This window comes from Myotis myotis, unplaced genomic scaffold, assembly GCF_014108235.1.
Source record: "Myotis myotis isolate mMyoMyo1 unplaced genomic scaffold, mMyoMyo1.p scaffold_m19_p_17, whole genome shotgun sequence".
In the NCBI taxonomy this organism is placed as follows: domain Eukaryota; kingdom Metazoa; phylum Chordata; class Mammalia; order Chiroptera; family Vespertilionidae; genus Myotis; species Myotis myotis.
This window is the reverse complement of record NW_023416321.1, coordinates 31,864,722-31,883,912: the sequence shown is the minus strand read 5'-3', so window position 1 is coordinate 31,883,912 and position 19,191 is coordinate 31,864,722. Positions and strand designations below refer to the sequence as shown.

Here is a 19,191-nt window from a genome sequence, read left to right as displayed (position 1 = left end):
ATTCCCCCCCTTTAAATACCTGCTGTTTTTTTGTATTTGGTGACTTTCTTGTACTCTTAGCAAGTAAAATTTTCTTTTCTAAATGCTTCCATTTTTGAGTCTTCTTTAACAACAGTTATTGGTACAGATATGAATAATATTCTTTGGATGAATGAATAAATGAAGAGCTAAATTTTGTCCAAAAGAGTCAAGTCCAAAAATGGCATCTGGCCCTAACCGGTTTGGCTCAGTGGATAAAACATCGGCCTGCGGATTCAAGGGTCCCAGGTTTGGTTCCGGTCAAGGGCATGTACCTTGGTTGTGGGCACATCCCCAGTGGGGAGTGTGCAGGAGGCAGCTGATCGATGTTTCTCTCTCATCGATATTTCTAACTCTCTATCCCTCTCCCTTCCTCTCTGTAAAAAAATCAATTAAATATCCTATCTAATAAAAGAGAAACATGGTAATTGGCGTACGACCGCTACCCTTCCCATTGGCTAATCAGGGAAATATGCAAATTAACTGTCAGCCAAGATGGCGGCCGGCAGCCAGGCAGCTTGAAACTAACATGAGGCTTGCTTGCTTCAGTGACGGAGGAAACCAACGTTCCCCGACTGCCGCTGTAGGCCTCTGAGCTGCAAGGAACTATGTAACAAACATAGAAGCTAAACAAGACCCCAGAAACCTGCCGGGCTTCAGCCAGAGGATCGCAACATTGTAAGCAAAGGCCAGAAACCTACTTTCAGCAGCGGAGGCCTAAGAGCTGGAGCCAAGCCTCAAAGCTAAAGCTGGCCCAGAATAAAAAAAAGAAAAAGAAAAAAAGGAGCGGTTGGGAGCTTCAGTCAGCCGCCAGCCTGAAAACAGCCCTCAGCTCCTCACCCAGACTGGCCAGGCACCCCAGTGGGGACCCCCACCCTGAAGGATGTGTGACCAGCTGCAAACAGCCATCATCCCCCACCCAGGCTGGCCAGGCACCCCAGTGGGGACCCCCACCCTAATCCAGGACACCCTTCAGGGCAAACCAGCCGGCACCCACCCATGCACCAGGCCTCTACCCTATATAGTAAAAGGGTAATATGCCTCCCAGCACTGGGATCAGCGGAGCCTCGAGGCCTCCCGGCACCGGGATCAGCGTGACAGGGGGCAGCACCCAAACCCCCTGATAGCCCTGCGGCTCTGTGTGTGACAGGGTGCAGCCCCCCCCCCCCCCCCCCACGGGCCCTGCTCTGTGTGTGACAGGGTAGAGCCATAACCTCCCCATCGGCCCTGCCCTGAGTGTGAGAGTGGCGGCACCCCAACCCCCTGATCGGCCCTGCTCTGTGGGTGATAGAGGGCAGCGCCCCAACCCCCTGATGGGCCCTGCTCTGTGCGTGACAGGGGGCTGTGCCCCAACCCCCTGATTGGCCCTGCTCTGTGAGTGACAGGGGGAAATGCCCCAACCCCCTGATTGGCCCTGCTCTGTGCACGACAGGGGGTGGCGCCGAAACCTCCCCATCGACCCTGCCTTGAGTGTGACAGGGGATGGTGCCCCAACCCCCCAATCGGCCCTACCCTGAGCATGACTGAGGGTGGCATCGCAACCTCCCGATCGCCCTGCTCTGTGTATGACAGGGGGCGGCGCCCCAACTCCCCAATTGGCCCTGCTCTGAGCCTGACCAGGGGCTGCACCTAGGGATTGGGCCTGCCCTCTGCCACTCGGGAGCAGGCCTAAGCCAGCAGGTCGTTATCTCCCGAGGGGTCCCAGACTGCGAGAGGGCACAGGCTGGGCCGAGGGGCCCCCCTCCCCACTGAGTGCACAAATTTTTGTGCACCGGGCCTCTAGTATTAAAAATAAATGGCATCTGGAAAAGCTATCATCCCAACAACTCCGTATACAATATAATGGACAGATTTTTTTCAAACCATGTTAAAATCTTTTTCCTCCTGATTTAAGTTGGTGCCAAACTCCTTTTACAAATTGAGAGAAATAAAGCTGGTACAGTTCTTCTCTCTTCCCCCTCAGCTCTTAGGGGTTAATAATCAAACTTCTGTATGATGAGTGAGCATGATGCACATGAAACTGAGGACTGAAGTTTATCTTTTGCAAAGTCATTATTCACACTGTCCAGCTCTTGATGTTTTTCTTAGAACACATGTATTTTTAATTCATTACAAAGTACAAAAACAAAAACTACTTACTGGATCAAAGACCAACATCCTGCAAAGGAGATGAACAGCTTCATGTGTAGCCTGACTAGACAGGGTATAAAGTACAGGAAGAGATGGCTGTGAAAAAATAAAGAATTCAAATATGTAAAGGAGTGTAAGTAGATATGCAGTATAGCTCATTTATGGCACGGTAAGTACCCAGCTCAAAAAATGTGTGCACACAAGTAATAACTCAGAGAGAAGGAGTATTCCCCCATAACTAGTCTCAAAAACAACTATCATTGACTCCCAGTAGCATATTTTATATTGCATGATTACCCATTGGAGGTTAGAGCACAAAGGAGCCTAGGAAAATGAAAGCTATCCCTGTAACTATGGAGCTCCTGTTAGCCTTATACTGTAAATGCTTTAGCAGGAAGAGAAGAACAAACATGCCTAGAAGTGAGAGAAAAAGGATTTAATACCTTGGCCACATGCAAACTTAAGCATGTAAATTGTGCAAAAAGGAAGCATGTGAACTATGTATTATGGCAACATTACCATAAAGCTGCTAAAACACTAGTCCTAAAGGAGATGTAAAAAGAATTTTCTCAGAACGTATGACATTGTTTGCACTGGGTCCACCTACTATTTTGCCTTTACCACCTGATTTCTCATTCAATAACTGTCTTTTGTAAGTGGCATGCATGTCCTGTTGTCAAGATCTAGCCTTCTTGTATTGATGCAGGGAGCTGGCTTTTAGGGCCTGAAAAGCCACAGAGCTTATAAAGCTATTTCACAGCTTGGAGAGCTGGGGACAGAGCATCTCTGCCCTTTCTGTCACACAAATAACATTAAAAGGTCTCGTTGGATCTCAATCACAGCTTCAGAGTCTTGTTACAAGACTTACATATCTATCTCCTTCCAACAAAGCCACACAGGAAAATCCAACAAGAACAAGACACCCTGGAACCATCAGGAGGCAATTATTCAACTTACAGAAGTTTTCTTCAGGACCAAGGAGTCATAGCAATAAGGTGAGATGGGTATACTAGTAAGATGAGATTGGGGTTCTAGTTCAATAACAAATTAGATATATCAACGTGTCTGAATCTCAGTATTCTTAAGTATTAAACGAGAAGGTTGGACTAAAGGATCTCTTCAGTTTACTTTCGTGTGAGACTTGACAGGACTACCACAGATAACAAGTGTTAAGTACACAGAACCTAGAGATAGTTGATATTCACATATTTGCAGACCAATTTATTATCCCTTGGTGCATTTCCATGTTTGCAGGTAGAGAAGTACTTTTTGTTAAAAATTATGTAGGTCTATGTAGCTCTGAAATTATTTGTATTAGTCAAGATAAGGGGGGTAGTGTGGAGAGTGTTAAGGAAGAGCTTTAACTTACAACTTACTTTATATGTATTTTTCCCTAATAATTTTTTTATTGTGTGAAATTAAGTAAATTGATATCCTTAAAAGATGTGGATTCTTGGTTTTGACAGTGAATAGCTGTCCTCTTCTTCACTGGCTTGTGCAAGTTGGCAGCCAGATTCCAGCCAATTCTTACTGACTCTGCTATCTCACCATGAGCAACTCTTTCCTCTCCACTCCCCAAGCGCATCTGCACCTCATGCTAGTTTTGTGGAGGAGGTATGTCATAGCTCAGGGAAGGGAATACTGGGTTCTAATTCTAACTCTGTTATCACTAGACATGGGTTAAGTCACTGGACTTTGGCTTTCTCATCTATCAGACTGCACCAGCACAGACCTGCCTACCTACCGACATCATTGCTAATCATCTAACGTTCACCAAATCCCAGGTCCTGGGCTAGGTGTTAGGGCAACTAAGATGAGTAACATCTCTCTGGTGGGCAAGGAAAACATAACCAATTAGTTCCAGAAGCCACTGAATGGAGGATAGAGAAGAAATTAGAAGGCAAAATTTGTAAGACTTGAGGACGCCTGGATATGAGATGGGGAGTTTGTGAACAGCCAATGAGAAGATGTTAAGTTTACCTGAAATTTAAACAACCCTCACACCCCAACTTGTACCTTTCTTCATAAAACTACATCCCAACAAATACACTAAAAATAAGGCCAAGTTTAATTTTAGCCTCGAACAGTCATATTATGCTGCCTTCTACTTTTCTGGGTTTATATGCATGTTGAAAAGAGGAACAGAGCCTGGCCAGCGTGATTCAGTAGTTGAGTGTCGACCTATGAACCAGGAGGTCATGGTTCGATTCCCGGCCAGGTCACATGCCTAGGTTGCGGACTCGATCCCTAGGGTGTGGCCTGCAGGAGGCAGCTGATCAATGGTTCCCTCTCATCATTGATGTTTCTTTCTCTCTCTCTCCCCTTTCCTGAAGTCAATAAAATATATTAAAAAAAAAAAAAAGACAGATCCACTCTGATCACTAAAAAAAGAGGCACAGAGAGAAAGAACAGTCAGTTCAGTCATTCCAATACTTCTCCAGTACGAAAACACTAATAATTTAGCTCTTAGCACTGGTTCCACAGAAAAATATGTTAGAGATGCTGCATTTTTTTTTTCTTAAAGAATATGTTTTTATTGATTTTAGAGAGAGAGGAAGGGAAGAGGAAAGAGAGAGAAAAACATCGATGTGAGAAACATTGATCAGTTGCCTTCTTTATGCACCCCAATCAGGGATTGAACCTGCAACCTGGGAGTGTGCCCTGACCAGGAATCGAACCAGTCACCTTGCTCAACCAATTGAGCCACACCAGGAGGGTGAGATGCTGCATTTCTAATTCAATTTCCCTCCCTCCAGTTCACCAGCCATTATGGTTGAAACCAATTTAGCCCACGTTATAGAACCAGAACAAGTTTATATTTCTCATCAAGTACTGGAATTACTTGAATAAGAGAAAAAATAGAATGCTTAAAAATATACCCTAAATATCTCATTGGGAAAAAAGTTTCTGCTAATTCCCCTAACATTTTTTTTTAAAATATATTTTATTGATTTTTTTACAGCGGGAAGGGAGAGGGATAGAGAGTTAGAAACATTGATGAGAGAGAAACATCGATCATCTGCCTCCTGCACACCCCCCACTGGGGATGTGCCCACAACCAAGGTACATGCCCTTGACTGGAATCGAACCCGGGACCCCTCAGTCCACAGGCCGACGCTCTTATCCACTGAGCCAAACCGGTTAGGGCTCCCCTAACATTTATACTTACCACTTTCCTCCCCTTTTAAAATATACCAGTCCATTTTCTGTTTGTTTTGCAAGTTTCTAAGTCACTTAGCAATGCAGGAGTGAGTGGGTGCCAGCGAGTGGGGACAGGAAGGGTTATAGAAAGTGCTCTATTAATGACTGTGATTAACTGTCAGTGAAATGAAGCAGGACGAGCTTCTGGAACGGGGTGAGAGGCCCTAAATGGATACCACAGTCACCATGAACCAACTGCAGAGAGCTGGTTCCCGGAGTCAGGTCAGCACGGCTGTGAGTCTGTTAGACGTCCCTGTTCGTTTTCACCTGGCAGCAAAGAAACTGTTATCGTCAGTCAGCAATGTTCACTGAGGATGCACAATGTGAAGTGCAGGGCAGTAAGCACTTGGGGGTTATATAAAAGAAACTCCCACCTGAAAAATAGTAAGTTTGAACTGAATGAACTCCCTAATATACTCTGATTCTATCAAATGTAAGATAAGACAGGATTATTTTAACTTCAGTGAAAATATATCTACGTCTGACACAATTAGCTGGGAACAATCTGAGGAAAAATGAAAACCTTATTAGAGACGAACAAAAGGACTAAATTAGACTTTTCAATTCTACCCACAGGTCAGTGCCTCAACAACTATCTACCTTAATAGATACTGATGTAGGCCGCGGCAGCTAAGATTCTCTTCATCTAAGATCCTGAGTTGTATAAAAGTGACAAAAAATAAAAAACACTGTACAGCCCTACTGGTCTGGCTCACCGGATAGAAGGGCGGCTTGGGACTGAAGGGTCCCGGTTTGGTTTCAGTCAAGGGCACATACCTCAGTTCCAGGCTCGATCCCCAGTAGGAGGCGTGCATGAGGCAGCCGATCAATGATTCTCTCATCATTGATGTTTCTATCTCCCTCTCCCTTCCTCTCTGAAATCACTTTAAAAAAAAGTATTTAAAAAAACAAAAACAAAACACACAACACTGTGCAGTGTTTTTGTCTACTCAGCATTCCCTGACCTTCAGGGAACCATTCTTTTCTCACTCAAGTGGTTTGACTGGCCTGGATTTCAATCTCCCAACTCCAAGGATGGCACGTGACCCAAGCCTGGACAATCAAATGACATATTCCTGAGCATCACGACTGGCTCCAGGATGGGCACATGGTCTAAAAAATAAAAAATGCAAGGGACATGGAATGGCTAATCCAACACATACCCCAATCCTCTTCTCCCTTATTTACCTTCATTTTATGAGATAGAAAATTCTCATTTTTAAAGCCTGTCTTGCATCTGGGAGGGCACATATCACACAGTTCTGGAAAATGACATATAAGCAAAAGTTTGTTAGGCAGGCTTCTTGGAAACTTCGCTTTCCTGACAAAAGGGACAGAGACTGCTAGTGCTCCCTCTTTCGTTTTTCTTGTTTTAAAAGAGGATATGGCCATAACGGGTTTGGCTCAGTGGATAGAGCGTCGGCCTGCGGACTGAAAGGTCCCAGGTTCGATTCCAGACAAGGGCATGTACCTTGGTTGCGGGCACATCCCCAGTAGGGGGTGTGCAGGAGGCAGCTGATCAATGTCTCTCTCTCATTGATGTTTCTAACTCTCTATCCCTCTCCCTTCCTCTCTGTAAAAAATCAATAAAATATATTTAAAAAAAAATAAAAGAGGATATGATTTCTGGAAAAGCTACAGCTATTTTGTGACCCTGAGGCGATAAGTGAGAGTACGAAGTCAACATTCTAAAGGCGGCAGAGGAGAAAGAAAAAAACTAGACCCTTGATGACATAACTGAGCTGCTATGTCAGTTTAGACTGTCTACCTCTGGACTCGATGAGGAAAAAATGAACTAGTTCTCTGAACCACTGTGAACAAGATTTTCTATTACTTATAACCTAACACATTCCTAACTAAATCAGAGAATTTCCAAATATTATTTCTGGATCTATTTGGGAAAGCTCTTTCCCAAATGACTGATATGCTGGTAGAACATAGGCTGGGACTACTGGGTCCATTTTTACAAACACATGAGGGTAAGATTGTCTGAAAATGAAGCCAACACACAGAAAAACAGAGAGGAAAAGAGAGTCAGATTCCTGGTATGGAACATCACTTGACTATCTGAATCCAGCAGGGCCTGAAGTCAGCTGTAGCCCAAGACTTTTCAGTTGTATTGAGCCAGTAAGTTCCTTTTATTGCTTAAGCCGGTTTTAACTGAGTTTCACTGGAAAGAGTCCTGACTGTTACACAACATGGAAATATACATATTAATCAATCAACACAAGTAAATGAACTTGAGGCAGTAATTTGTGACTTTAAAAAAGATAATTAGGTTCTCCTGTATATATTTTTCAAAAAGTCCCAATGAACAATAGTACATATTTCTGTTTGTACAAATATATGTAAATAAATGCATAGAAAAATATGTCTGGAAAGCTATTTTTCAAATTAATCCAAAGGACACTGGGATGGTGTGGGGGGTAGCTAAGGATGACTAACTCTCTGTAAAATTTTTATTTTACATATTACTTGCATATAAACAAGTGAGATTTTAAAGGAATCTGCTGTGAAGATATACGTGCCAGGCCGTGACTGGCTAAGAACATAGGTTTTAAAATTAGAGGAATCTGCCCTGGCTGGTTTGGCTCAATGGATAGAGTGTCGGCCTGCAGACTGAGGGATCCCGGGTTCAATTCCGGCCAAGGGCACATGCCTGGGTTGCGGGTTCGATCCTCAGTGAGGAGCGTGCAGGAGGCAGCCAATCGAGGATTCTCTCTCATCACTGATGTTTCTCTCTCCCCGGCTCCTTTCCTCTCTAAAATCGATAAAATATATTAAAAAATAAAAATCAAAATATAAAATTAGAGGAATCTATTTTTGAGATTTATGAATTTAAGCATATTATTTAACCTCTATAATCCTCCATTTCCCATCTGCAAAAAGGAATAATAAATGTCACATTATAGTGTTTTGAGGACTTAAGGTATTAATTAAGGTGAACATCTTTGCATTCCTGGGATAAGCTCCATGTGATCATATTATTTAAAAAAAAAAAAATCACAAGCTATAGCTATTATTTTCCTAGTTGATCTTTATACTATCAAAACTTTAATTTTTAATATATATTAAGTGTTTAGAATGCCAGACACTATTATATTTTCTCCTTGCACCCACTATTTCTTTAAATTGTAACAATTGAATGAGGTAGGAACCATTTTTGTTCATATTTTACAGATGAATGAACTGAGGCACATGAAGGTTAAGTAATTTGCCTAATGTCACAAAGTGAGTTACTGGTAGAGTCGGGAGTCATATATAGTCTGTCTGAAAACTGTAGTGTACAACTCCTGGGACATCATTCAACATCCTGTGTGATGTGGTAAGCCTGACACTGACATCACAGCCTGCACTCCTAGTCACTACAGTCTAGAGAAACAAACAGAGCACTGAGATATGCACAATGCCCTTTGCAGAATCATCATGATGTACAGAAGCACACAAGCTATATTGCATATATTGGATTGGGGACCAAATTAATTAAAAAAAAAATCTAAGTAGCTACATAACAAATTTATTTGTGTGGGTGTGTATGTGTCTTCCAATGTCAGCTCTAAATAGCTATAACATGAATGGAGATACCTTCAAGCAGCTGCTATTGGGCTAACAATAGGCATATAAGACATGCATCATGGTGTAAGGGAAGGAGTAGGGAAAGGGAAGGGAAGGGGCAGAATTTGACTAATGGCTTAACTAGAGAGCTTCAAGGGTTGGTTAACTTCTCTTGAGAGCAGCGGTAATATAAAGATCAACTAGGAAATGTAGATAAACTGAATTTCCATACTGGGGGAAAAATGGTACCAAGTACTATGCTAAGTTAATTTACATTCAATTATATATATGGTAGGTATAACTTACTCTATTCAAATCTACCTGTGTTAATGTTCAAAGATCATGAACACTTGCCTAAAGAGGCCCTTTCCAGCACTGGTTAAAAGTCCTCTAAAGACCTGTGAAAAGCATATCTAACTTTTGAGCAGAAATGGTCTCCAGAAATGGTCTCCTAATTAGTTTTTACTCCATCAGTCTTCTTTTCAAAATGAAAATATTTTCATTTCAAGACTAGCCAGAGCCATCCCAACTTTTACCATGGTGCTCTCTTAAGGCCATCACTAAAACTTAGTGATAAGCAAAATGTCAAACTCTAAGAGGCATTACTGTTATGAAGCCAATTCATGTAAAAATGTGTAAGAATTCTGCTAAACATCTTAACCCATTTAACTAGTTAAGTTACATTTTCCTTTCTTCCACCCTTTGTTTTAAATAATAATGACATTTACTATTTTTTTTATTTAATTTAAAGTTCCAGGTTTTTACAACTAACAGATTTTTAAAATCAGTAGTACAAAAAGGACTCATTTGTCAGGAATTCTCAAAGGAGTGCAAAGAGACTTTTGGTGCCGTAAGTTACATTTTCGAGCTGTTGCAGGTAGCAGGCAGAAAACTCCTTAGGAAGTCTGGCTCTCTTGGTTGCTGTTTAGTAACTCTTTGACATACAGGATGAATTAACTGGCAACCACTAGCAATAGTTAAAATCGGACCTAAAGAGGTCAGTAAAACAGGAAAATTATTTTGCTATTTCCAAGGACACATTTACCATGAGGTATTGATACAATAGTTTAATATTCCTGATATTGGCCAATATCTAAAACATAATAGATCTTTTTAGTTCTATTAACTTGGAACCTTCCTGTAGGTTAAGACTTTTTCTTCTAAAGAAATTAGGGCCTCAAATTATGTTATAGTTTACTTAGAGAATTACAGAGGTAGGAGAAGTGAGCCAGCTGGGCTGTGTAGGCTCAGAAACAGGGCTTCAGAGGCAAAAGAAGGGCACTTGGAGCTTAGGAGAGGGAGAGGGAAAGGTAATGCACCTGGGGGAAGGCACAGGGGAGGGGGAAGGAGCAGGTGTGCTCTTGTGCTCCCAGAGGGACAGGTGAGGGAGAACGCACCAGGCAGGGGCTATTTAAAATACCAGCATCTACAACCCTATTTACTGGTTCGGGCTGGTTTTAGGACGTAACACACTTTACTCATCGTCTTTGTGCCTGTGAAAATGGATGCTCTGGAGTCACACTAGACCCACAGAGAGGGAACTGCAAGGAAAAGGTAAGGCCTTGACCAAAGGTCTGGCTAATTTGAGAGGAGTGTCAAACTCCGCCTGTCATTTGGTCACTTAGATCAATCAGATCTTCCAAATGCTCAATTTAAGAGAAACCAAGGCAAAGCCCAGGAAAATTAGTTGCCGAGTCTCCCTGTTTAAGCCTTCTCTCTTCTGTTTCAGTTTGTTGTCCCTAGGAAAAGTATTCCATTTATTCACTCTTCATGTCATTAAGCTGTTTGTCCAAAGAAGATTAGGAAAAATGCTTCTAAAAAATGCTTCTAAATCAATAGGATGGAGATAAAAAAACATCTAGTCTTTCTCAGCAAGGACTTGGCTGGGTGCAAATAATATCAATCAGTGTAAATCTGGCACTCTCTCTTCATACTTCGTTTCTAACAACACTCGCATCTGCTTGTGTGTCAGTGCAAGAGTGCAATAGAAACAGCTTCACGTTCACAGCTGCATTAAGAGGTACTAGGTATTTTGGTTCAGTATTTGGAAAGGACATCCTGATATATATGTATTAGGTTATGGCACTGAGGTTAAAGATCCACCCCTAGGAACTTTTACCAGACATATCAAAAGACCAAAACACAAAAACACCAGGGGTCATTTATTAGCAAGGGCACTACAAAGCAATTCCTTTCTCCTACAGCATTAGGAATTACTGTATTTTATTGGATCTAACATTTTCTTTCTTACAGACAAATGACATACAGGATAAATAAAACTTACAAGTGATATGGTGGTTTTTTAAAAATTGATTTTAGAGAGAGAAAGGGAGAGGAGGAGAGAGAAAAACTGATGTGAGTGGAACACTGATCAGCTGCCTCCTGCATGCCCCCTACTGGAGATCTAGCCCAGAACCTGGGCATGTGCCCTGACCTGGAATTGAACCACCAAACTTTCACTGCATGGTATGACGCCTAACCAACTGAACCACACCAAGCAGGGCTACACGTAATGTTTTTGTTTAAAAATTCTTACTTCTGCCCTGACTGGCTTGGCTCAGTGGCTAGAGAACATCAGCCTGTGGACTGAAATGTCCCGATTTCGATTCCCAGCCAAGGGCACATACCTCGGTTATAGGTTCGGTTCCTCCCTGGCTCTTCTTGGGGCATGTGTGGGAGGCAACCTATTGATGTCAACGTTTCTCTCTCTTGCACTCTCCCCCTCCTCTCCCTCCTGACCCCTCTCTCTAAAAAAGTCAATGGAAAAAAATATCCTCGGGTGAGGATTAAAAAAAAAACAACTCACTTCATTATTCTGTTGGGAGGAAAATCCTGCCCAAAGAGAGGGTTACCAAATACAGATCCCTTCCTTCTCCTTTTACCTGTTTATGAGGACCCCTGAGTATGTGTGCCTTAGCGCCTTCACAAGCCGTCCTCATTGCTTCCAGTGATGGTGTGCCCAAGAGATCCGTGATCAAATCCAACTACAAGGAAACATGAAATACATGGATAGTAAGCTCATGAAAACAACTTTTTATTAGTGATGATGAGGAAATTTGGGGGAAATAAACCTAAGACAAATTCCAGATTAACTAATAGGAGCTCCTATTTTCACTTTTTGGACTATTAAAAAAAAAAACCAGAAAAATGTTTATTAGGGACCTATATGACAGGCTTATAGAAAACATGTTTTGGCAAACAGCCTTCTGCAGCTATAGTAATTTAGGAGTCTGCTTCTACCTGCCCTGTCTTGATACCACAGCAGTTATGATCCTTGCACAGGTGAATTGCTCTTTGGCTGATGGCTAATGACTATTATTTTCAAACGTTAATGAATAGATTCTGATGTTTCACATGGACTCAGGCTTATCAAGGAGCTAATCCACAGATCAGGCAGCTGAGATTTAGTAAATACTTAGAACATTCACAACTGAAATTAAAGCTAAGCCATCAATGTTTGAGCCAGTTACTTTATATTCTTATTATGCTAGAAATCTCTTACACTGACAGGAAACTGTGGTACTTAGCATCTAACTATGACGTGGAATAAGGCCTCATTTAGTTAACTGGGCACAATAAAAGAGACCAATAAAAACTGTCTTCTCACAAACAAGCCTTTGTACATACCAAAGCACTTCCATAATTTTCTGTAGTGCTACAACTGTTCTAATTTCACAGCCTAATTAGCAATAACATTTCATTCGAATTCCTTCAAAATGGAAAGCACTATTTCCTTCTGCACTTATCTGAACCGTGGGGTACCATCAGTATCACTGCCCTCCAGGATAATGGAGACATCTACGTAGCTTGTTTTCCACACAAGTAAAGATCTCTATGCAAAGCTTTTTGGGAAAAGTGTGTTGGTGGTACTTTTGGATCTCTGACAACTACCCTTAAAGGCAGAAGGAAATGACTGGCTCATGAAAACAAATGGATCCATTCAGAAAATTGTCTAAAATGGGTCAGATCCATGGATGAAAAACATTTTTATGAAGTCTGCTGGTATTGCAAAACCTAGGCTACTTATTTCTCAAAAAATGCAAAGAAAATGCTACAGAAAATAACTACTTCCATTTAGAAATTAGACTCTTTTTCCACTTTAGGCCTGAATATTTCACTCCATAATACACTGATGATAGAGTTCTCCTTCAGTGGCTATGTCACACTGGCAAACTCAAGACCTATGTAATTCTCTAGAAAATGAGATAATCTGCATCCCATCCCAGTTGCTTTACACTTTCCTTTAAATATTCTTTTTTAAAAAAATATATTTTATTGATTTTTTTACAGAGAGGAAGGGAGAGGGATAGAGAGTTAGAAACATCGATAAGAGAGAAACATCAACCAGCTGCCTCCTGCACATCCCCTACTGGGGATGTGCCTGCAACCAAGGTATATGCGCTTGACCAGAATCGAACCTGGGACCTTTCAGTCCGCAGGCCGACGCTCTAGCCACTGAGCCAAACTGGTTAGGGCCCTTTAAATATTCTTTTCAGAAGCAACCCACGACCTGGCAAGATCCTTGTTTAACATATTACTTAAGCTTTTCTGTATGGCAGCTCCTCATGTCCAAATATAATGATAGTCTTACAGGGAAATCTATTAAACTCTATTTTCCAAAAATATTGAATGGATACTGTCAATAGTACCCAACATTAAATTAGATATAAGTTTTTTGTTACTAGTATCAATTTTTAAGATGTAAACCTTAAAAAATGGACTTTGAATACGTAGCAGAGAAATAAATTTAAATGTTGATCATAGCATATGTAGTTTCTAATGTATCAGTTAACAACTCTTTGTAGAAAGAGAATTAAAAAAAAAGATTCCATTTTTGGTTAAGTACATGAATTATTTACAAAGATACACAGTAGTCAGGGTAATCAATCAAATTTTAACACACCCTTGCTCAAAATCTTCCCATCGTTTCCCATCACACTTTGCATAGAATAAAAATCCAAAGCCTCATCAGGGTGCCACGGCCAGGCTCCTCTCTCTCTGACCTCAACTCCTACGTGCTCTTCCTTGAGCATGCCTCCCACGTGCCACACCTGCTCCTGCCTCAGAAGCTTTATTATGTTGGTGTCCCTTTTCCTGGAACACTCTTTCCCAGGACCTTGCTCCTCATTTCACTTGGGTGACTCCTCAATGTTATTCCCTCAGAGAATTCTTTAGTACTGCTCTGCTCCATCGGCATTTTCTATCTCGACCTGGTTTAATTTTTTGTCAGTCCTCACCTGAGGATATTTTCCCATTGATTTCATTTTTATTTTTATATATCTATTTTATTGATTTCAGAGAGGAAGGGAGAGGGCGAGAGAGATGGAAACATCAATGATGAGAGAGAACCACTGATTGGCTACCTCCTGCACGCCCCCCACTGGGGATTGAGCTCGCAATCCAGGCATGTGCCCTTGACCAGAATCGAACCCGGGACCTTTTAGTCCACAGGCCGACGCTCTATCCACTGAGCCAAACCGGCCAGGGTTCCATTGATCTTTTAGAGAGAGTGTAGGAGAGAGAGAAAGACAGAGAGAAACATGGAATTGAGAGAAACACATCGATTGGTTGCCTCCTGCACACACCTGATCAGGGCCAGGGCCGTGGAGCAAGGAGGAGCCTGCAACCAAGGTATATGCCCTTAACCAGAATCGAACCTGGGACCCTTTGGTCCGCAGGCCAATGCTCTATCCACTGAGCCAAACCGGCTAGGGCTGGTTTAATGTTTCTTCATAGAATTTATCATTACTTGGGATTATATTTATTTGTATACTTATTTAATTTCTGTATTATGTGAAAGTTTCACAAAGGCAGGAACTGTCTTATTTACTGCTACAATCCTAGCATCCTGGCATACCACCACCATTATATTTCTTGAGTGCTTACTGTATGCCAGACCTTATTTTCAGCTTTACTATTTCATTTAATCTGTATAACGATCCTCAGAACAGTTTAACCTGGCCAATATTTAATAGACAGTTAGGTGACAGAGCTAATATCTGAACCCACTGATTTGATTCCATAGCCTAAGCTCATCATTGTTACATTATTCTCAAGCAAATAACAATGTTAAAATTTATGAATAAAAAAGAACTAGAAATTATCCCAAGAAAATATGTGTAGTAATGAATTAGCTATAAAGGCAGACAATGAAAGCATTATGGTGTCCCAAAGCTACATCTTAATCACCTCCTGATGTTCTCTGCCATATAGAAATATTTTAGCCCAATAATAAAGGTTAGAAATGTGTCTAAATGTTTAGATTTAAAGAAACCAGCACTCAAAATTTATGTTCTAAGCATAAAGTCTAAGTACATTAAGCCACCAAATACATTTTCAAGTCAGACCAAGTTAGCCAAAAAGAACAGAGGCCCTCCGACAACTGAAGATTATACCTGTGCAAATTGTTATACAGGCTGCTGCTATGCACCAGTGCATGCAATAAAGTGAACCCTCCCTCTAATAGGCCCGTAAGTTATAAAATGAGTCTCTCTGTAATCTGCAACTTCATAACTTTCTGAATTGTGAGTGAACCTGAATTTGCTAAAAGCAATTTAGACAGTACAATGAACAAGCCCAAAGACATATATGCAAGATAGTTTTTCCTTTAAGTCTGTTAATAGAATTGGAAGTTTCTAAAGCCTAAAGTGATATCATACCTGCTGAATGGGACTCTGTGCCTGAAACAGTATTCTTCGTCCTAGTAGTTCTGCAAAGATACATCCGACAGACCAGATGTCAATAGCATTGCTGTAATGACGGCTGCCCATCAGGATTTCCGGAGCCCGATAATACTGAGTAACAACTTCCTGAGTCATATGACGAGATTCATCTAATTCTTCCACTCTGGCCAATCCAAAATCACAAATCTAAATAGAAAAGATTTTCAAAATATTGTCAAACAGACAAATGGTAAAGTGCAACAAAACAACAAAAAACCAAAATCCTGATAGATCTTTGAACTTCGAAAAGTTTTCAATGATATAGGTAGAGAATATATGTGTCAATATATAATTTGACCTTACCCTGTATTTGGAAAAGAGGAAAAATTCTCAGACTTCCATATTTTTATATAAAATGATGTCTCTTAAAAATATGCTTCTCACCTTTAATGTTTTCAATGGATAGCAACCAAACCAAAAAACAAAAAACAGCTGATTGCGTTTTTCTAGGTTTAATATAGAAACTAAGTTCTTATCTATTTTCAAGGCTGGCTTATCGAGAAAGATATTATTTTAAAAAAGTATAACCTGAAGACTTCCTGAGCTATGTTCACTATCTTTAATGAAATATATATAGTAAAATTTCTTTAAATCTATAGGTTTCCAATTAAATCCTGCTAAATATAGTTCGCAGGAGGTATTTCAGGAGTTCCATAACCACTGTACCTAAACTTCACGTGTATCTTTATTTAAAAGACTAATTCACACTCAGATGTGTAAACATGTCAAAATGTAGTGAACTGTGTAATACCAGTGCTGCTAGATTCATTCGTTTCTTCATGCCATAAATACTTAATTGAGTGCCTGTATGCTTTAGGCAGTATGCTAGAACCTGGAGACACAACATTAAATGAGAAAGACTGGTTAATAAATATGTAGACCTAAAAATAAACCCTTTTTTGGTTTTTCTTTTTTAACTAAAAAGAAATCGCAAGGTGAGCTGTTAGTAAACAGTTGCAGTGCCGGCAACTTCTGCTTACTTTTAGAAATGAAGATTTTCTTGATACCGGGCAACCAAAAAAAACACTGGGAGCATTGAGGATAAGAGAGTAACAGCCATCTAAGCGACAGTGTTCTCACTGATTAACTTTATGAGTCAATATTATAAATGACAAAATAACACTTTTTGTCTGTTTTCTACATTGAGGTCCTTGCATATGATTTTATTTGAAAAAATAAAATACCACTACTTCAAAGGAAACAAATTTTACACCTAATTTTTGACAATCCTCTCTTTCTGTCTTCAATTTATTATGTCTGGTCCCATCAAATGAATTCCTGTTTGTATATGGGGATATTCAAATACTACCACAGGCTAGTGACACTAATTTTTAAAACTCTATTACTTGGCCATGAATTTTTAGCATATTTTAAAAAGCAAAACAAAACACATATCTCCACTTTCCTATATCTTTCTTGTATTTATATTTAAAAAACAAACACCCCCCCCCCCCAACTGTTTTCTGTTATAAAGCAAGTCTTTTGTTAAAAACATCAGTCTGGAGCCCTAGCCAGTGTGGCTCAGTTGGTTGGGTGTTGTCCTGTGCACTGAGAGGTGGCCAGTTCGATTCCTGGTCAGGGCACATGTCCAGGTTTCAGACTCACTCCCCAGTAGAGGGTGTGCAAGAGGCAGTCAATCAATGTTTTGCTCTCACATTTCACTTTCACATCGTTCTCTCTTTTTTCTTCCTCTCCCTTCCTCTCTCTCTAAAAATCAATAAAAAAAATCTTTTAAAAAATAAAAGAAATATTTTACCATAATATTACTGATGAATTTGTTTGTACATTTGAGAAGAGAGAGCCTGCATTCTACTCTGGCTTTTAAAAGTAGGCCACTGAGAGAAGTCAAGGGAGCAGAGAAAAATTTTAATTTGTGTTGTTTATTCATAAATGGCATTTTCCTTTAGTTACTTATTCATGTAGCCAGAGGTTACAACACCATAACAATTTAGAAAATGAACCTCAAGCAGTTAATGGCATCAAGCATGACAGAGTCAACACAAAATGCTTTGTGAAGTTCTCCCAACAGAAACTGAAATAAGAAACTGGCTAAGTTGTCATAAAACTGATTTGGTCTGAATAGAACAAAGAATTCCTGACTATAAGGTTTTAAATTATATGGGTTATGGGGATAGGTGGCAGGGGAATGAACCCAATGACCTATGATGGAATATTTACTTCAAGGGATTTTGGGGATAATTAATTTCTTTGTGGAAACAAAGGACTAAACTACAAAATTAGCTGGTTTCAGAGAAAATATGAAAAATACGTTTTTAAGCTTTCTAGGGTCAAAACAGGAACAAAGTTCTGGAAACTGTATGAAGGGAAAATTTCTATTCAAAAGCAGCATAACACACCAGCTTTTAAAGAAAACTGGCCTACAGTTGAAAGATAGCACTTAAATAAAAAGTGAAATTCATTTATATATTTGGTTTTAATATTTAGTTTATCTACCAACAAGCTAAACAATAATGACAGTCTGGATTACTTTTATTTTTAACTTGGGAATCTGTACCTCTTAACACCCTTTACCTTTTTCACCCATCTCCCCTCTGCTGATTAAAGAAGAAAACATTTTTAAAAATCTTCTTTTTCATATATATCAGCTAAAATGTTAAGATTTTACATTTATTGTAGGTGAAGCACCATAAATACTGTAGTTACTCATAAAATAAGTGGAATTTTAATTTTCTCACACAGAGATGACACAGTTCCAGGAAGGCCCTTATCTGTAATTCCTATGATGGGGAAAAATATGGTGGATCTCTCGCTTTTTAGGAGTTTTGCTAATATATATCTCTATTAGTGGTGGGGAAATTAACATATGTGGGTTTTGTGAGTCATTCTAACAAAAGACAAGGGGGAGGGGTGACAAGTAAAACTGAAATTAACATATGAAAATTTGGGGCTACTAACTATAATTAGTCCCATAAGCAATTCTCCTTCAGAAGAGAATACGGTATATTAATAAATACTTGACCCCTTTCTAGCTTAGTATTTTCGCTTTTAAATGTTTCCACTTTCCTACTTTGCTACCTCTAACAGCATATAAAAATGTTAGCTGTGTAAAAACACAGTCTTCTTAAAAAAGTCATACTTCATTTTCATATAAATAGAACCTTACTGGTATTTCGATATTTCCTCCGATATATACTTCCTTTAATAATGGAATAATCTGAAAAGAAATCACCTCTATTATTGTTTTTTAGTCCCACTGTAATTCCAATTTCAGGTTTTCTAAAACATATGCAAAATATCATGAAGAAACCATGAGGCAATACTATAAATTAGTTACTATGGCCATGACTAGTGATATCACTAGAGAAAACTGGGTTCTTTAATTTTTGGTTAAGTGATGAAAATAAAAATAAGGATTTCTTTCAGAAAAACGTGTTTTTCTTAAACCTGCCTTGACATTCCGATTTTTTCTCAGATATTTAAATAAATGGAAAAGCTACCTTTAGAACACAGTTGCTGTTCACAAGGAGATTCCCTGGCTTAATGTCTCGATGTAAAATGCCAGCTGAATGAAGATATTTCAAACCTGAAATAACAAGCAGATTTA

General features: G+C 39.9%; 1 protein-coding gene across 4 annotated transcripts in view; it reads right to left on the bottom strand.

The window, feature by feature from the left end:
- The window catches only part of NLK (nemo like kinase), a 146,717-nt gene that overhangs the window by 16,644 nt on the left and 110,882 nt on the right, over nt 1-19,191 (bottom strand). For all 4 annotated transcript variants that reach the window (XR_004972880.1, XR_004972881.1, XM_036340673.1 and 1 more), the window contains exons 5-8: nt 19,085-19,170; nt 15,564-15,773; nt 11,787-11,888; nt 2,158-2,244 (exon numbers count right to left, since the gene is read on the bottom strand). Coding sequence is in view for 2 of the 4 variants with exons in the window: in XM_036340673.1 (XP_036196566.1) it covers nt 2,158-2,244; nt 11,787-11,888; nt 15,564-15,773; nt 19,085-19,170 (485 nt within the window). In the remaining 2 variants the exon portion in view is untranslated. The remainder of the gene's footprint in view (nt 1-2,157; nt 2,245-11,786; nt 11,889-15,563; nt 15,774-19,084; nt 19,171-19,191) is intronic.